The 19,475-nt window shown below is 40.9% G+C and overlaps 3 protein-coding genes across 3 annotated transcripts; all 3 read right to left on the bottom strand.

The window, feature by feature from the left end:
* Positions 1–656: 656 nt before the first annotated feature.
* Positions 657–4,814, bottom strand: LOC311255792 (extracellular calcium-sensing receptor-like; the record flags this gene model as incomplete). Its single annotated transcript, XM_084350442.1, has 9 exons — positions 4,627–4,814; positions 4,069–4,363; positions 3,821–3,907; positions 3,243–3,512; positions 2,777–2,983; positions 2,395–2,670; positions 1,855–2,082; positions 1,639–1,762; positions 657–1,567 (listed from the first exon to the last, which is right to left on the bottom strand). Exons 2-9 carry the CDS (start codon positions 4,333–4,335, stop codon positions 657–659), a joined length of 2,370 nt encoding a protein of 789 aa, XP_084206568.1. The 5' UTR covers positions 4,336–4,363; positions 4,627–4,814.
* A 2,303-nt stretch (positions 4,815–7,117) lies between these two features.
* LOC311255794 (extracellular calcium-sensing receptor-like) lies at positions 7,118–10,819 on the bottom strand (the record flags this gene model as incomplete). The annotated part of the gene is made up of 8 exons (XM_084350444.1): positions 7,118–8,028; positions 8,100–8,223; positions 8,316–8,543; positions 8,873–9,148; positions 9,257–9,463; positions 9,721–9,990; positions 10,306–10,392; positions 10,553–10,819. 8 exons carry the CDS (start codon positions 10,817–10,819, stop codon positions 7,118–7,120), a joined length of 2,370 nt encoding a protein of 789 aa, XP_084206570.1.
* Positions 10,820–13,573: 2,754 nt separating this feature from the next.
* Positions 13,574–18,944, bottom strand: LOC311255795 (extracellular calcium-sensing receptor-like; the record flags this gene model as incomplete). The annotated part of the gene is made up of 9 exons (XM_084350445.1): positions 13,574–14,484; positions 14,556–14,679; positions 14,772–14,999; positions 15,310–15,585; positions 15,692–15,898; positions 16,158–16,427; positions 17,930–18,016; positions 18,178–18,472; positions 18,736–18,944. The coding sequence occupies 9 exons, from the start codon at positions 18,942–18,944 to the stop codon at positions 13,574–13,576; spliced, it is 2,607 nt and encodes an 868-aa protein (XP_084206571.1).
* Positions 18,945–19,475: the final 531 nt, after the last annotated feature.

Raw genomic sequence — 19,475 nt, forward strand, 5'->3', positions numbered from 1 at the left:
TCAGTGTGTTGGTAGGTTTAAAGTGAACCGGGATATGATGTTTATTAAAGATCCTCCTGAGTTTCTCAGTTGTTCCTGCGACATAGGGAATGACAATGTTGTTACGTTTTCTCGTCTCCTCCTCTCTGTCTGCTCTGGATCTTTTAGCGGTTTTGACAAAGGTCCAGTTTGGGTAGCCACAGGTTTTAAATGCTCCCCTGATGTGCTCGTGTTCCTTCTCCTTCCCCTCTGACTTAGTGGGCACGGTCTCAGCCCAATGGTTTATGGTTCTGATGACCCCCAGCTTGTGACCCAGTGAGTGATGAGAGTCGAACAGCAAGTACTAATCTGTGTGTGTACATTTTCTGTACACCTCAATGTTGAGGCTTCTGTCTTCTCCAATGTCTACTGCACACTCCAAGAAGGGCTATCAACTAATTTAAATCAAAATCCATCCATGATAATAGCAGATGCTTTAGCATAACTTAAGCAGTAAGACACTTCATATTCGTTTCATTTTTCTCCTGGGCAAAGTCCTATACGTTACATACATGACATACATTACCTACGGGATGTAAGCGAACTTCAATAATGATGTAAAAATAAGTAAAGTTGACATATTTTATATTGTATACAGAAAAGGTATTCATTCTGTCTCTTGCAAACAAGTGCAGTTATTATGTTTGGATTCCCCGACCCATGATTGCTTTCCTTGTGTTCATCTCTGGTCTCAGCAGGATTATGTAACATTTGGGTCCAAAGAGTGCCAGCAAGAGACCAAAACTGGAGGCCAGGATGGCAAACACCTCCACTGCATCTGCATATTTGCCTGGTGAGCTGATATAAGCAGGGACAAAGGCCACCCACACAGCACAGAAGATCAGCATGCTGAAAGTGATGAGTTTGGCCTCATTGAAAGTATCTGGAAGATTTCTTGCTATAAATGCAATCAGAATGCTGAGGATAGACAGAAAGCCAATATAGCCCAGTAACACTGCAAAGCCTACTGTGGACCCAACTGCACACTCATAAACAATCTTATCGTTGTTGTATTGAGTGTTTTTATGAGGAGTTGGTGAGGCAGATACAATCCAGGCAGTGCAGATTGCTGCCTGCATAGAAGTGAGAACAATAACTGTTCCCCTCTGCTGCAAAACACCAAACCACTTCAGGCTGGCTCCTCCTCCTGGCTTGGAGGCCTTGAACACAGCCAGAACCACCATGGTTTTAACCAAAATACACGAGACACAAAGCACAAAGCTGATCCCAAATGCTGCATGTCTCAGCTGGCATGTCCACAGTCTGGGACGACCAATAAACAGCAGTGAACAAAGGAAACATAACTTAAGGGACAGCAGTAACTGAAAACTCAGTTCTGAATTGTTGGCACGTACCATAGGTGTGCTTCGATGATAGGTGAAGATCCCCAGGACGATAGCACATATAGATGTGCCAAGCAATGAGCCAGCTGTCAAGCAGATACCCAGAGGCTCATGGAAGGACAGAAACTCTGTTTTCTTAGGAACACAGTGGTCACGCTGGGGACTGGACCAGAAGTCCCCAGGACAACTGGTGCACTCCATGGAGTCTATGAAAAAAGGAACCGACATGAGATATATTTATATTTCAACACTACAATGTTTAACACTAAATACTAACCAGTCTCATTGCTGATCTTTCCCTCAGAACAAGGGATGCAGTCAAAACAGCACACAGGTTCTCCTTTCTTACTGGCCATGCGGGTACCTGGAGGACAGCTTTCACTGCACACTGAGCGGGGTGGCTATAAGGAGAGAAATAGGAGTCTGTCATTATACACTACTTTACAGTACTTTCATGAGTTATCCATGAGGTGTCTGAAAAAACAGATATAACCTTTTTAGATTCAAAGTTCCAGAAGATTTTATCTTCATCAATTGTGAGTTCTTCACCTTTGAAGGCCGACCTCTTGACCTCACCCACATTCTGCAGTTTTGTTGTTCCATCAGGGAGCTGCAGCCTATTTATGATATCATATATTGGTAAGGCATCACCATTCTCATCAAATGAAACTTGATCACCAAATGATGTGGTGAAGTTGACCTTTTGCAAATAATGCAGAAGCTATGAATATCAGAATAAGGGTGAGAGGAAAGCCAAAGAAGACAGATTTTAAAAAAAAGAGTTTCATGGTGACATATGAACACAGCGGTACCTGGTATTCAATAATAAAAACTTTTTTTCTATACCTTGTGACAAGATATTGTTATCCCTAACCTGATAATACTGGTGGGGAAAATGTCTTCAACTATGTGAGGAACTTGTGATTAGTGATTTCATATCTCTGGATTTAATCCTTTACCCTATACACCTCAGGAAATACTAAAGCACATGATTAAGTCATACAAACAGGTGGAGTGTAAAGTGATATCACACCTGCCATGGCTCCAGTCTTTGCAAACTGCCACAGCTGTGCCCACTGAAAGGCCCTCTCCCTGGCTCACACTGCAGCATGTCATCAAGGGCATAGGCCAGAGCATACACAGCCTTGTACACATTATACTCTGGCCTGAGATTGGAAATGTCCAACAACTCAGTCTCTACATCCTCTAGATTTTCCTGTCCAGTGCATAATGCTCCCCCATCCTCCACCCAACCTGCTGGAGGTGGTGCAAATCTACATTGAAAGGTATATTCCCAAAACAGTTTCACCTGAAATGCATTTAAAACGTGTTAACAGTTAAACATGTTAACAGAAATATAAAACACTGTACTATTCCTGCAATTTGTCATCAAATTGGGAGGGTTAAACTCTCACTACGTTATTTCCATAGCTGTTGTTGTGGTGTAGGTCCGGACGTATTTGTAGCAGGAATTCCCTGAGCCCTGGTATTTCTCCTCGACGGATGGCGATGCCTAGTATGCCAGCCAGGTATGGCATGAGATGGGGGTACTGAAATATAGTAACTGCTGTCCAGGATTCACTTGCAATCCACTGCAGACCTGTCACATTCTGCCTCAGAGCCTGTGCATCATATAAAATATATAGGTCTACAGGTTTACAAACTATGAGCAAAGTGTTGCATAAAATCATAACTGGAGTTCAGTGGAATTGGTGAGTACACAATCCCTGCTAAAAGCATCTTCAACTAGTACATTTAATTTAATTAAATCTATTTCTGTAGCCCAATGCATTATTGTAACTTAAACTCTCTGTTTGATGAATAAAACATTAAGATCCATACCTACATTCAGTTATAATTAAGTTAAATTTCAAGCCCAACCTCTTCCATGACGTCAATCATGTTGCTCTCATGTGCAAACCCAATGACCACACGAGCTGTGGATTTCTTCATCACATCCACAATCCTCCTAAGTTCAGCTCGGTCATTTTCCCAGGGTAAGATCTCAAAGTAGGCCAGACAACCTGCACCAGACCGAACAAAGTCAGATTGGAAGGATCGAGCAGCGTTGAGTCCATAGTCATCGTCACTGACCAGCAGACCTGCCCAAGTCCAGCCAAAGTGGTTCAGAATCTGAATCATGGCACGGACCTAAGAGAGTAAAGAGTGAACTGGTTTCAGAAAAACAAAAATACTGGAAAACATGCAAAACAGGTTTCACAATAAATCATGTTTAAATATTGCCCTTTCAAAGATATTTCTTTTTTTCTTGCGTTAAAGGGACGTTTTTTTGATATATCATTTTTTGTAACTCTTGCTAAAAATGTTTCACATTGGATGACATTTGATTATTGCATTTTAAATAATCTAATTGCCGTTGCAGTGTAGAGACGTTCTTTCTTGTGAATGTTTAACTGCAAATGCTGTTATGCATTTTCATTGTGGCTACAGATGGTCACCTGGAAAGCATCACTTGGGATTGTCCTAAAGAAAGATGGAAACTTCTGCCGGTCACTCAGACAGGAACATGTGGCAAAATAACTCACCTGTGAAAGACACATACTGTACATCCTGAAAACATTCAAGGCCTTTACCAGCTCTTTTGACTTTTTAAAGTTAAAGACCACATTTTTAGAATTGACATTAAACTTGACATAAAGTCAAAATTATCAACAACAATTATTAGACTGGAATGTGAGGAACTTACCATTGGTACTCTGTAAGAACCTGTGACATAGGCGATGGCAATAGAACTTGTAGAAAAAGAATCACCCACAATCCCTATGACTGGAGGGGTTCCTACACAGCTCTCATCTAGTATAAACTGCTCCTCTTGACCACTAATGAGTGACATTGCTGCACGAAATCCTATCTGTAGTTTGTAGCAGTTATCAAAAAGACTGTATCCCAGAGTCACATTAGGTAGCAGGTTGGAGTTTCTGTTGATCTCATCAATTGCAAAGGTCATAGTCATGGCAGCCCTGAACCCTGGAATGTAAAAACTAACAAAAAACAATACAACTTTTTGCAATTCATAAATAAATTACATTGTCTGAAAACTGCAGCTTTTGAAAATCAATCCAGTAGAATAGTAACAGTTATTAAAATACTTAATTAATACAGTGAAAATAAGTAAATTGTTTAAAATAGCTTTAATGCTGAATCTCATTGTTCCAGAGTAATATTCAATCTGCAGAAATGCTTTCTACAAATTTGACTGGTTTTCCACAGCTTCTATTTTCTAATGTTTTCCTGATAAACTCACCCATAGCAAGTAGGCTGTTGTGGCTCTGAGGTAAAAGACAGGTCAGGAAAGAAAGAAAAGAAGTTGATCTCAAATATCCCACCTAGAACCACATCTCCAGCTTTGTGTATCCCATTTAGATGAAACTGTCCCTGTAACTGGCAGGATGAGGAATAAAGAGGGGAGGACACAGCAGAAGAGAAGTAGGAATACAACAACATGAAATACATGAGCGAGAGCAATCTAATATATAAAAATCCCCACATGACTTTCGTCCTGTTCATCCCTTTCCTGAGCCCAGTCAGTTTTATTGCTGTCAACCTCTTTTATTGACTTGCAGCATTGTTTAATCTTAAGCACCACCCAATGGGGTATAAGCAAGAGTCGGGCAGGGATTGAAATTGATTTCATTTGAGATTGATCAAGACCACACTAAGACATTTGGTGAATCAATATGGCTTCTGATCCATTTTTTCTTTGCACTGTCTGTTTGATTGAGGGCTATATTATAAATCAGTAAGGTTAGGCTATGGAAGCTGCCAATAATTTTATTTTCTGCTTTTAGCACCTTAATAGACCTTCTGAGAGGTGATTGCAACACATTACAACAGAACGGGACAGAAAAATAAACAAACACAAAAAAATCTTTATTTCCTACCTGGTAGACCCTTATTAAACTTTCTCAGAGGATACATTGTCACACATTACAACAGAACAGTACCGCAAAATAAAATAAGAAACATCTTTGTTTCCTTCCTGTTAGACCCTTATGAGCCTTTCTTTGAGGTTAATTTGCAACACATTACAGCAAAACTGTACCACAATATAAAACAAAAAATCATCTTTATTTTCTACATGTTCAACCGTTATTAGACTTTCTTAGAGGCTAATTTGCGGCACCTTACAACAGGACTGTAACATAAATTAGAGAGATATCACATAGCTGCTACTTGAGACACACCTTCTTTGGCTAGTCCAGTACAATTTTATTCTTCTGAACTGCATTTGACTTGAAATGCTTGTCAGGAGTACGTGACATGAAATGTGGCAAGAGGATATAGCATCAACTGATGTGTATAAGTGGTCTGAGCATCGTGGATGCATGTGGCTATATGTTAGTACCTACACACTCCACAAAACTGTGGAGAACATCAGCCTACAAGAGATGTGTAAAGTAGTGACCAGATATGGACCAATGTGGTTTGACTGACTCTATAATTCCACTGGATGCATGTCCATTGCGGAACGGCTCCGGTGCGGTTTTGCTCCATCGTCCGTCATCCGGAAAGCCCTATCGGCTGCGTTGGAAATAAAGAGACAAATCCAAGCACTTCTTCTAATCCTTCATTGGGAACACTTATTGTTGTTGTGATAATAACACATACGAACTGCAGACGCGCGTGATTATGTAATTATCGCGGGAACTCCTCGGTCCCACAACTCCAGCTATCTGGCAGTGCTGTGCAGTGCCGGACTCGAAACACAGCCGGTGGGGGTTGCCGGACAACGGAGCAAGACCGTACCAGAGGTCCGTAAACAGACATGCATCCAGTAGAATTGTGGAGTTAAGCCACCTCCTCTGTTCAAAGATGGTTGTTCCAGTTTGACAAAAATGGATTCCTTTACTTCTTTTTCAAACCACCTGTCTTCTCTGGCCAAGATGTTTACACTGTTGTCCTCAAAGGAAAGATTTTTCTCCTTCAGATGTAAGTGGACAGCAGAGTCTTGACCTGAGGAGTTGGCCCTCCTGTGTTGTGCCATTTGTTTATGGAGAGGTTGTCTTGACTCCCCAATGTACAAATCTGTGCATTCCTGGCTGTATTGAACACTATAAACTACATTACTCCGTTTATGCCTCAGTGTGTTGTTAGGTTTAAAGTGAACCGGGATATGATGTTTATTAACGATCCTCCTGAGTTTCTCAGATGTTCCTGCCACATAGGGAATGACAATGTTGTTACGTTTTCTCGTCTCCTCCTCTCTGTCTGCTCTGGATCTTTTAGCGGTTTTGACAAAGGTCCAGTTTGGGTAGCCACAGGTTTTAAGTGCTCCCCTGATGTGCTCGTGTTCCTTCTCCTTCCCCTCTGACTTAGTGGGCACGGTCTCAGCCCAATGGTTTAGGGTTCTGATGACCCCCAGCTTGTGACCCAGTGAGTGATGAGAGTCGAACAGCAAGTACTGATATGTGTGTGTACATTTTCTGTACACCTCAATGTTGAGGCTTCTGTCTTCTTCAATGTGTACTGCACAGTCCAAGAAGGGCTATCAAGTAATTTAAATGAAAATCCATACATGATAATAGGAGATTCTTTAGCATAACTTAAGCCATAAGACATTTCATATTTGTTTCATTTTTCTCCTGGGCAAAGTCTTATAAGTTAGATACATGAGATACATTACATACGGGATGTAAGCGAACTTCCATAATGATGTTAAAATAAGTAAAGTTGACATATTTTATATTGTATACAGAAAAGTTATTCATTCTGTCTCTTGAAAACAAGTGCAGTTATTATGTTTGGATTCCCCGACCCATGATTGCTTTCCTTGTGTTCATCTCTGGTCTCAGCAGGATTATGTAACATTTGGGTCCAAAGAGTGCCAGCAAGAGACCAAAACTGGAGGCCAGGATGGCAAACACCTCCACTGCATCTGCATATTTGCCTGGTGAGCTGATATAAGCAGGGACAAAGGCCACCCACACAGCACAGAAGATCAGCATGCTGAAAGTGATGAGTTTGGCCTCATTGAAAGTATCTGGAAGATTCCTTGCTATAAATGCAATCAGAATGCTGAGGATAGACAGAAAGCCAATATAGCCCAGTAACACTGCAAAACCAACTGTGGACCCAACTGCACACTCATAAACAATCTTATCATTGTAGTATTGAGTGTTTTTCTGAGGAGTTGGTGAGGCAGATACAATCCAAGCAGTGCAGATTGCTGCCTGCATAGAAGTGAGAACAATAACTACCCCTCTCTGCTGCAACACACCAAACCACTTCAGGCTGGCTCCTCCTCCTGGCTTGGAGGCCTTGAACACAGCCAGAACCACCATGGTTTTAACCAAAATACATGAGACACAAAGCACAAAGCTGATCCCAAATGCTGCATGTCTCAGCTGGCATGTCCACAGTCTGGGACGACCAATAAACAGCAGTGAGCAAAGGAAACATAACTTAAGGGACAGCAGTAACTGGAAACTCAGTTCTGAATTGTTGGCACGGACCATAGGTGTGCTTCGATGATAGGTGAAGATCCCCAGGACGATAGCACAGATAGATGTGCCAAGTAATGAGCCAGCTGTCAAGCAGATACCCAGAGGCTCATGGAAGGACAGAAACTCTGTTTTCTTAGGAACACAGTGGTCACGCTGGGGGCTGGACCAGAAGTCCCCTGTACAACTGGTGCACTCCATGGAGTCTATAAAGAAAGGGACAGATATGAGATATATTTATATTTCCACACTACAATGTTTAACACTAAATACCAACCGGTCTCATTGCTGATCTTTCCCTCAGAACAAGGGATGCAGTCAAAACAGCACACAGGTTTCCCTTTCTTTCTGGCCATACGGGTACCTGGAGGACAGCTTTCACTGCACACTGACCGCGGTGGCTATAAGAAGAAAAATATGGGTCCGTCATTTTACACTACTTTACAGTGCTTTCATGAGTTATCCATGAGGTGTCTGAAAAATCAGAAGTAACCTTTTTGGATTCAAAGTTCCAGAAGATTTTATCTTCATCAATTGTGAGTTCTTCACCTTTGAAGGCCGACCTCTTGACCTCACCCACATTCTGCAGTTTTGTTGTTCCATCAGGGAGCTGCAGCCAGTTCATGATATCATATATTGGTAAGGCATCACCATTCTCATCAAATGAAACTTGATCACCAAATGATGTAGTGAAGTTGACCTTTTGCAAATAATGCAGGAGCTATGAATATCAGAATAAGGGTGAGAGGAAAGCCAAAGAAGACAGATTTAATAAAATAATTTCATGTCAACATATGAACACAGCGGTACCTGGTATTCAATAATAAAAACTTCATATGATACTTACAAACATTTTTCTATACATCGTGACAAGATATTGTTATCCCTAATCTGATAATGCTGGTGAGGAAAATGTTTTCAACTATGTGAGGAACTTGTGATTAGTGATTTCATATCTCTGGATTTAATCCTTTACCCTATACACCTCAGGAAATACTAAAGCACATGATTAAGTCATACAAACAGGCGGAGTGTAAAGTGATATCACACCTGCCATGGCTCCAGTCTTTGCAAACTGCCACAGCTGTGCCCACTGAAAGGCCCTCTCCCTGGCTCACACTGCAGCATGTCATCAAGGGCATAGGCCAGAGCATACACAGCCTTATACACATTATACTCTGGCCTGAGATTGGAAACTTCCAACAACTCAGTCTCTACATCCTCTAGATTTTCCTGTCCAGTGCATAATGCTCCCCCATCCTCCACCCAACCTGCTGGAGGTGGTGCAAATCTACATTGGAATGTGAATTCCCAAAATAGTTTCACCTGAAATGCATTTAAAACGTGTTAACAGTTAAACATGTTAACAGAAATATAAAACACTGCATTATTCCAGCAATTTGTCATCAGATTGGAAGGGGGTTAAACTCTCACTATGTTATTTCCATAGCTGTTGTTGTGGTGTAGGTCAGGACGTATTTGTAGCAGGAATTCCCTGAGCCCTGGTATTTCTCCTCGACGGATGGCGATGCCTAGTATGCCAGCCAGGTACGGCATGAGATGGGGGGTCTGAAATACAGTAACTGCTATCCAGGATTCACTTGCAATCCACTGCAGACCTGTCACATTCTGCCTCAGCACCTGTGCATCATATAAAATATATAAGTTTACAGGTTTACACACTATGAGCAAAGTGTTGCATATCATCATAACTGTTAAGTGGAATTGGTGAGTACACAATTCCTGCTAAAAGCACCTTCGACTAGTAAATCTAATTTAATGAAATCTATTTCTATAGCCCAATGTATTACTTTTACTTAACTCTTTCAGTTTGATGAATAAAACATTAAGATCCATAACCACATTCAGTTATAATTATGTTATATTTCAAGCCCAACCTCTTCCATGAGGTTAATCATGTAACTCTCATGTGCAAACCCAATGACCACACGAGCTGTGGATTTCTTCATCACATCCACAATCCTCCTTAGTTCAGCTCGGTCATTTTCCCAGGGTAAGATCTCAACGTAGGCCAGACAACCTGCACCAGACTGAACAAAGTCAGATTGGAAGGATCGAGCAGCGTGGAGTCCATAGTCATCATCACTGACCAGCAGACCTGCCCAAGTCCAGCCAAAGTGGTTCAGAATCTGAATCATAGCACGGACCTAAGAGAGTAAAGAGTGAACTGGTTAGTGCACAGACAGAAAACATTAAACATTTATTGGAAAACATGCAATACAGGTTTCACAATAAATCATGTTTAAATATTGCCTTTTCAAAGTTTTTTTGGTTTGTTTTTGCATTGAAGGGACGTTTTTTTCTGAAGAATGATTATTTCCAACTCTTGCTAAAAATGTTTCACATTGGATGACATTTGATTATTGCATTTTAAAGAATCTAATTGCCGTTGCAGTGTAGAGATGTTCTTTCTTGTGAATGTTTAACTGTTATGCATCTTCATTGTGGCGTTAGATGGTCACCTGGAAAGCATCACTTGGGATCGTCCTAAAGAAAGATGGAAACTTCTGTCGGTCACTCAGACAGGAACATGTGGCAAAATAACTCACCTGTGAAAGACACATACTGTATATTCTGAAAATATTCAAGGCCTTTACCAGCTCTTTTGACTTTTTAAAGTTAAAGACTACATTTTTAGAATTGACATTATCTGGACATAAAGCCAAAATGATCAACAACAATTATTAGACTGGAATGTGAGGAACTTACCATTGGTACTCTGTAAGAACCTGTGACATAGGCGATGGCAATAGAACTTGTAGAAAAAGAATCACCCACAATCCCTATGACTGGAGGGGTTCCTACACAGGTCTCATCCAGTATAAACTGCTCCTCTTGACCACTGATGAGTGACATTGCTGCACGAAATCCTATCTGTAGTTTGTAGCAGTTATCATAAAGACTGTATCCCAGAGTCACATTAGGTAGCAGGTTGGAGTTTCTGTTGATCTCATCAATTGCAAAGGTCATAGTCATGGCAGTCCTGAACCCTAAAATTAAAAAACTAACAAAAAACAATACAACTTTTTGCAATTCAAAAATAAATGACAGTGTCTGACAACTACAGCTTTTGAAAACCAATCCAGTAGAATATTAACAGTTATTAAAATACTTAATTAATACTGTGAAAGTAAGTAAATTGTTTAAAATAGCATTAATGCTGAATCTCATTCTTCCAGAGTAATATTCAATTTGCAGAAATGCTTTCTACAAATGTGACAGGTTTTCCACAGCTTCTATTTTCTAATGTTTTCCTGACAAACTCACCCATGGCAGGTAGGCTGTTGTGGCTCTGAAGTAAAAGACAGGTCAGGAAAGAGAGAAAAGAAGTGGATCTCAAATATCCCACCTAGAACCACATCTCCAGCTTTGTGTATCCCATTTAGATGAAACTGTCCCTGTAACTGGCAGGATGAGGAATAAAGAGGGGAGGACACAGCAGAAGAGAAGTAGGAATACAACAACATGAAATACATGAGCGAGAGCAATCTAATATATAAAAATCCCCACATGACTTTCGTCCTGTTCATCCCTTTCCTGAGCCCAGTCAGTGTTATTGCTGTCAACCTCTTTTATTGACTTGCAGCATTTTTTAATCTTAAGCACCACCCAATGGGGTATAAGCAAGAGTCGGGCAGGGATTGAAATTGATTTCATTTGAGATTGATCTAGACCACACTAAGACATTTGGTGAATCAATATGGCTTCTGATCCATTTTTTCTTTGCACTGTCTGTTTGATTGAGGGATATATTATAAATCAGTAAGGTTAGGCTATGGAAGCTGCCAAGAATTTTATTTTCTGCTTTTAGCACCTTAATAGACCTTCTGAGAGGTGATTGCAACACATTACAACAGAACGGGACAGCAAAATAAACTTAAAAAACATCTTTATTTCCTACCTGGTAGACCCTTATTAAACTTTCTCAGAGGATAAATTGTCACACATTACAACAGAACAGTACCGCACAATAAAATAAGAAACATCTTTATTTCCTTCGTGTTAGACCCTCATGAGACTTTCTTTGAGGTTAATTTGCAACACATTACAGCAGAACTGTACCACAATATAAAACAAAAAATCATCTTTATTTACTACATGTTCGACCCTTATCAGACTTTCTTAGAGGCTAATTTGCGGCACCTTACAACAGGACTGTAACATAAATTAGAGAGATATCACATAGCTGCTACTTGAGACACACCTTCTTTGGCTAGTCCAGTACAATTTTATACTTCTGACAAGCATTTCCAGTCAAATGCAGTTCAGAAGTACATGACATGAAACGTGGCAAGAGGATATAGCATCAACTGATGTATGTAAGTGGTCTGAGCATCGTGGATGCATGTGGCTATATGTTAGTACCTACACACCCCAGAAAACTGTGGAGATCATCAGCCTACGAGAGATGTGTAAAGTAGTGACCAGATATGGACCAATGTGGTTTGACTGATTCTATAATTCCACTGGATGCATGTCCATTGTTGAACGGCTCTGGTACGGTTTTGCTCCGTCATCTGGAAACCTCCACCGGCTGTGTTTGAAAAAAAAAAAGGGACAAATCCAAGCACTTCTTCTAATCCTTCATTTTAATAACACATACGAACTGCAGACGCGCTTGATTATGTAATTATCGTGGGAACTCCTCGGTCCCACAATTCCAACTATCTGGCAGTGCTGCGCCGTGCCGGACTCGAAACGCAGCCGGTGGGGGGTGCCGGACAACAGAGCAAGACCGTACCGGAGGTCCGTAAACAGACGTGCATCCAGTGGAATTCTAGCGTTAAGCCACCTCCTCTGTTCAAAGATGGTTGTTCCAGTTTGACATAGATGGAGTCCTTTACTCCTTTTTCAAACCATCTGTCTTTTCTGGCCAAGATGTTTACACTGTTGTCCTCAAAGGAAAGATTTTTCTCCTTCAGATGTAAGTGGACAGCAGAGTCTTGACCTGAGGAGTTGGCCCTCCTGTGTTGTGCCATTCGCTTGTGGAGAGGTTGTCTTGTCTCCCCAATGTACAAATCTGTGCATTCCTGCCTGCATTGAACACTATAAACTACATTACTCTGTTTATGCCTCAGTGTGTTGGTAGGTTTAAAGTGAACCAGGATATGATGTTTATTAAAGATCCTCCTGAGTTTCTCAGTTGTTCCCGCAACATAGGGAATGACGATGTTCTTACGTTTTCTCGTCTCCTCCTCTCTGTCTGCTCTGGATCTTTTAGCGGTTTTGACAAAGGTCCAGTTTGGGTAGCCACAGGTTTTAAGTGCTCCCCTGATGTGCTCGTGTTCCTTCTCCTTCCCCTCTGACTTAGTGGGCACGGTCTCAGCCCAGTGGTTTAGGGTTCTGATGACCCCCAGCTTGTGACCCAGTGAGTGATGAGAGTCGAACAGCAAGTACTGATCTGTGTGTGTAGGTTTTCTGTACACCTCAATGTTGAGGCTTCTATCTTCTTCAATGTCTACTGCACACTCCAAGAAGGGCTATCAACTAATTTAAATGAAAATCCATCTATGATAATAGCAGATGCTTTAGCATAACTTAAGCCATAAGACACTTTATATTCGTCTCATTTTTCTCCTGGACAAAGTCCTATACGTCACATACACGAGATACATTACCTACGGGATGTAATCAAACTTCCATTATGATGTTAAAATAAGTAAAGTTGACATATTTTATATTGTATACAGAAAAGTTATTCATTCTGTTTCATGAAAACAAGTGCAGTTATTATGTTTGGATTTCCCGACCCATGATTGCTTTCCTTGTGTTCATCTCTGGTCTCAGCAGGATTATGTAACATTTGGGTCCAAAGAGTGCCAGCAAGAGACCAAAACTGGAGGCCAGGATGGCAAACACCTCCACTGCATCTGCATATTTGCCTGGTGAGCTGATATAAGCAGGGACAAAGGCCACCCACACAGCACAGAAGATCAGCATGCTGAAAGTAATGAGTTTGGCCTCATTGAAACTATCTGGAAGATTCCTTGCTATAAATGCAATCAGAAAGCTGAGGATAGACAGAAAGCCAATATAGCCCAGTAACACTGCAAAACCAACTGTGGACCCAACTGCACACTCATAAACAATCTTATCATTGTAGTATTGAGTGTTTTTCTGAGGAGTTGGGGAGGCAGATACAATCCAGGCAGTGCAGATTGCTGCCTGCATAGAAGTGAGAACAATAACTACCCCTCTCTGCTGCAACACACCAAACCACTTCAGGCTGGCTCCTCCTCCTGGCTTGGAGGCCTTGAACACAGCCAGAACCACCATGGTTTTTACCAAAATACATGAGACACAAAGCACAAAGCTGATCCCAAATGCTGCATGTCTCAGTTGGCATGTCCACAGTCTGGGACGACCAATAAACAGCAGTGAACAAAGGAAACATAACTTAAGGGACAGCAGTAACTGGAAACTCAGTTCTGAATTGTTGGCGCGTACCATAGGTGTGCTTCGATGACAGGCGAAGATCCCTAGGACGATAGCACAGATAGATGTGCCAAGCAATGAGCCAGCTGTCAAGCAGATACCCAGAGGCTCATGGAAGGACAGAAACTCTGTCTTCTTAGGAACACAGTGGTCACGCTGAGGGCTGGACCAGAAGTCCCCTGGACAACTGGTGCACTCCATGGAGTCTATAAAGAAAGGAACAGATATGAGATATATTTATATTTCCACACTACAATGTTTAACACTAAATACCAACCGGTCTCATTGCTGATCTTTCCCTCAGAACAAGGGATGCAGTCAAAACAGCACACAGGTTCCCCTTTCTTTCTGGCCATGCGGGTACCTGGAGTACAGCTTTCACTGCACACTGAGTGGGGTGGCTATAAGGAGAGAAATAAGAGTCTGTCATTAAACACTACTTTACAGTACTTTCATGAGTTATCCATGAGGTGTCTGAAAAAACAGATATAACCTTTTTAGATTCAAAGTTCCAGAAGATTTTATCTTCATCAATTGTGAGTTCTTCACCTTTGAAGGCCGACCTCTTGACCTCACCCACATTCTGCAGTTTTGTTGTTCCATCAGGGAGCTGCAGCCAGTTCATGATATCATATATTGGTAAGGCATCACCATTCTCATCAAATGAAACTTGATCACCAAATGATGTAGTGAAGTTGACCTTTTGCAAATAATGCAGAAGCTATGAATATCAGAATAAGGGTGAGAGGAAAACCAAAGAAGACAGATTTAAAAAAAGAATTTTGTGTTAACATATGAACACAGCGGTACCTGGTATTCAATGATAAAAACGTTTTTTCTATACCTCATGACAAGATATTGTTATCCCTAACCTGATAATACTGTTGGGGAAAATGTCTTCAACTATGTGAGGAACTTGTGATTAGTGATTTCATATCTCTGGATTTAATCCTTTACCCTATACACCTCAGGAAATACTAAAGCACATGATTAAGTCATACAAACAGATGGAGTGTAAACTGATATCACACCTGCCATGGCTCCAGTCTTTGCAAACTGCCACAGCTGTGCCCGCTGAAAGGCCCTCTCCCTGGCTCACACTGCACCATGTCATCAAGGGCATAGGCCAGAGCATACACAGCCTTGTACACATTATACTCTGGCCTGAGATTGGAAACGTCCAACAACTCAGTCTCTACATCCTCTAGATTTTCCTGTCCAGTGCATAAAGCTCCCCCATCCTCCACCCAACGTGCTGGAGGTGGTGCAAATCTACATTGGAATGTGAATTCCCAAAACAGTTTCACCTGAAATGCATTTAAAACGTGTTAACAGTTAAACATGTTAACAGAAATATAAAACACTGTATTATTCCTGCAATTTGTCATCAAATTGGAAGGGTTAAACTCTCACTACGTTATTTCCATAGCTGTTGTTGTGGTGTAGGTCAGGACGTATTTGTAGCAGGAATTCCCTGAGCCCTGGTATTTCTCCTCGACGGATGGCGATGCCTAGTATGCCAGCCAGGTACGGCATGAGATGGGGGGTCTGAAATAGAGGAACTGCTGTCCAGGTTTCACTTGCAATCCACTGCAGACCTGTCACATTCTGCCTCAGAACCTGTGCATCATATAAAATATATAGGTTTACAGGTTTACACACTATGAGCAAAGTGTTGCATAAAATCATAACTGGAGTTCAGTGGAATTGGTGAGTACACAATCCCTGCTAAAAGTATCTTCAACTAGTACATTTAATTCAATTAAATCTATTTCTATAGCCCAATGCATTATTGTAACTTAAATCTTTCAGTTTGATGAATAAAACCTAAGATCCATAACTACATTCAGTTATAATTAAGTTATATTTCAAGCCCAACCTCTTCCATGAGGTCAATCATGTTACTCTCATGTGCAAACCCAATGACCACACGAGCTGTGGATTTCTTCATCACATCCACAATCCTCCTTAGTTCAGCTCGGTCATTTTCCCATGGTAAGATCTCAACGTAAGCCAGACAACCTGCACCAGACTGAACAAAGTCAGATTGGAAGGATCGAGCAGCGTGGAGTCCATAGTCATCATCACTGACCAGCAGACCTGCCCAAGTCCAGCCAAAGTGGTTCAGAATCTGAATCATAGCACGGACCTAAGAGAGTAAAGAGTGAAGTGGTTAGTGCACAGACAGAATATAGATATCTATATCTATATATATATATGTATTAGGGGTGTGCAGAGCAGCCGATATTTGTATCTGTATTTGTATTTGTTGAGGTGGGGAAAAGTATTTGTATTTGTGTTTGTATTCGAGTAAAATTCAAAATACGCTTAAAAATATAATTTTTTTTGAGTTACACTTTTTTTTTCGTTATAGTGTAAGTATTCTTTAATTATGCAATGAACATGTAACAAGGAATGTCATTGAAAAGAAAATAACATAACAGCCATTACCTCATCCATGGTTAAACCAACAACTAATAAAATATCATTGTGAACATTATGAACCCCACCACCACCCGTCCTTGTTGGAGGACGTTGAACAGACAGAATAAAAAAAAATAATACTTAAAAGAACTGTTCTTTCTAATGCACAGAGCTCCAAGAACTAAACTTGATCTGTAAATAATATGACATAGTAGCCTATAGCTAACGGTCATTATGCTTCTGGCCTCTACCTGGTCTTTTTACTAAACTTAACCAACTCCTTTCTTCATTGCCTAAAACCCAACCAAAGCACCGAGCAAAGAATTTTTTTTTCTCTCCTGGTCTGCTGTCAGCAGGGTCGCCGGCTGCAGCAGCCTCGCGCCCGTGAAGTGGGCTCAAGCCGCGTCAAAACACCGCTGTTCCGCCCCCCCCCCGCCCCCGCAGCTGTCCATGGTGCTGCTGAACCAGGTGACGTTGTTTACACTCTGCGTTGTGGCTTGTCTGTGAAACGCGCGCTGCTCAGGGACTGGGCAGATCTGTCCCACTTGCTTTGTCCCTCACTCCGTTGGGAGATCTTCCACAGAGTAAAAGAAATACACATTGTTTCTCTCCCTGGCTCCGCTCGAGCGCGGCTGAACGCGGCTCGAGCCCACTTCACGGGCGCGAGGCTGCTGCAGCCGGCGACCCTGCTGACAGCAGACGGGGGAGAAAAAAAATTCTTTGCTCGGTGCTTTGGTTGGGTTTTAGGCAATGAAGAAAGGAGTTGGTTAAGTTTAGTAAAAAGACCAGGTAGAGGCCAGAAGCATAATGACCGATAGCTATAGGCTACTATGTCATATTATTTACAGATCAAGTTTAGTTCTTGGAGCTCTGTGCATTAGAAAGAACAGTTCTTTTAAGTATTATTTGTTTTTATTCTGTCTGTTCAACGTCCTCCAACAAGGACGGGTGGTGGTATATATATGAATATTGGAAAACATGCAAAACAGGTTTCACAATAAATCATGTTTAAATATTGCCCTTTCAAAGATTTATTTTTTTTCCTTGCATTGAAGGGACGTTTTTTCTGAGGAATGATTATTTGCAACTCTTGCAAAAATGTTTCACATTGGGTGACATTTGATTATTGCATTTTAAATAATCTAATTGCCGTTGCAGTGTAGAGACGTTCTGAATGTTTAACTGCAAATGCTGTTATGCATTTTCATTGTGGCTACAGATGGTCACCTGGAAAGCATCACTTGGGATCGTCCTAAAGAAGGATGGAAACTTCTGCCAGTCACTCAGACAGGAACATGTGGCAAAATAACTCACCTGTGAAAGACAAATACTGTATATTCTGAAAATATTCAAGGCCTTTACCAGCTCTTTTGACTTTTTAAAGTTAAAGACTACATTTTTAGAATTGACATTAAACTTGACATAAAGTCAAAATGATCAACAACAATTATTAGACTGGAATGTGAGGAACTTACCATTGGTACTCTGTAAGAACCTGTGACATAGGCGATGGCAATAGAACTTGTAGAAAAAGAATCACCCACAATCCCTATGACTGGAGGGGTTCCTGCACAGGTCTCATCCAGTATAAACTGCTCTTCTTGACCACTGACGAGGGACATTGCTGCACGAAATCCTATCTGTAGTTTGTAGCAGTTATCATAAAGACTGTATCCCAGAGTCACATTAGGTAGCAGGTTGGAGTTTCTGTTGATCTCATCAATTGCAAAGGTCATAGTCATGGCAGCCCTGAACCCTGGAATGTAAAAACTAACAAAAAACAATGCAACTTTTTGCAATTCATAAATAAATGACATCGTCTGAAAACTGCAGCTTTTGAAAATCAATGCAGTCGAATATTAAAAGTTATTAAAATACTTAATTAACACTGTGCAAATAAGTAAATTGTTTAAAATAGCATTAATGCTGAATCTCATTGTTCCAGAGTAATATTCAATTTGCAGAAATGCATTCTACAAATGTGACTGGTTTTCCACAGCTTCTATTTTCTAATGTTTACCTGACAAACTCACCCATAGCAGGTAGGCTGTTGTGGCTCTGAGGTAAAAGACAGGTCAGGAAAGAAAGAAAAGAAGTTGATCTCAAATATCCCACCTAGAACCACATCTCCAGCTTTGTGTATCCCATTTAGATGAAACTGTCCCTGTAACTGGCAGGAGGAGGAATAAAGAGGGGAGGACACAGCAGAAGAGAAGTAGGAATACAACAACATGAAATACATGAGCGAGAGCAATTTAATATCTAAAAATCCCCACATGACTTTCCTCCTGTTCATCCCTTTCCTAAGCCCAGTCAGTTTTATTGCTGTCAACCTCTTTTATTGACTTGCAGCATTGTTTAATCTTAAGCACCACCCAATGGGGTATAAGCAAGAGTCGGGCAGGGATTAAAATGAATTTCATTTGAGATTGATCTAGACCACACTAAGACATTTGGTTAATCAATATGGTTTCTGATCCATTTTTTCTTTGCACTGTCTGTTTGATTGAGGGCTATATTATAAATCAGTAAGGTTACGCTATGGAAGCTGCTAAGAACTTTATTTTCCACTATTAGCACCTTAATAAACCTTCTCAGATGTTATTGCAACACATTACAACAGAACGGGACAGCAAAATAAACTAAAAAAACATCTTTATTTCCTACCTCGTAGACCCTTATGACCCTTTCTTTGAGGTTAATTTGCAACACATTACAGCAGAACTGTACCGCAATATAAAACAAAAAAAACATAGTTACTTTCTACATGTTC

The sequence above is a fragment of the Pagrus pagrus genome (assembly GCF_965226575.1).
Source record: "Pagrus pagrus genome assembly, chromosome: 4".
Lineage (NCBI taxonomy): Eukaryota > Metazoa > Chordata > Actinopteri > Spariformes > Sparidae > Pagrus > Pagrus pagrus.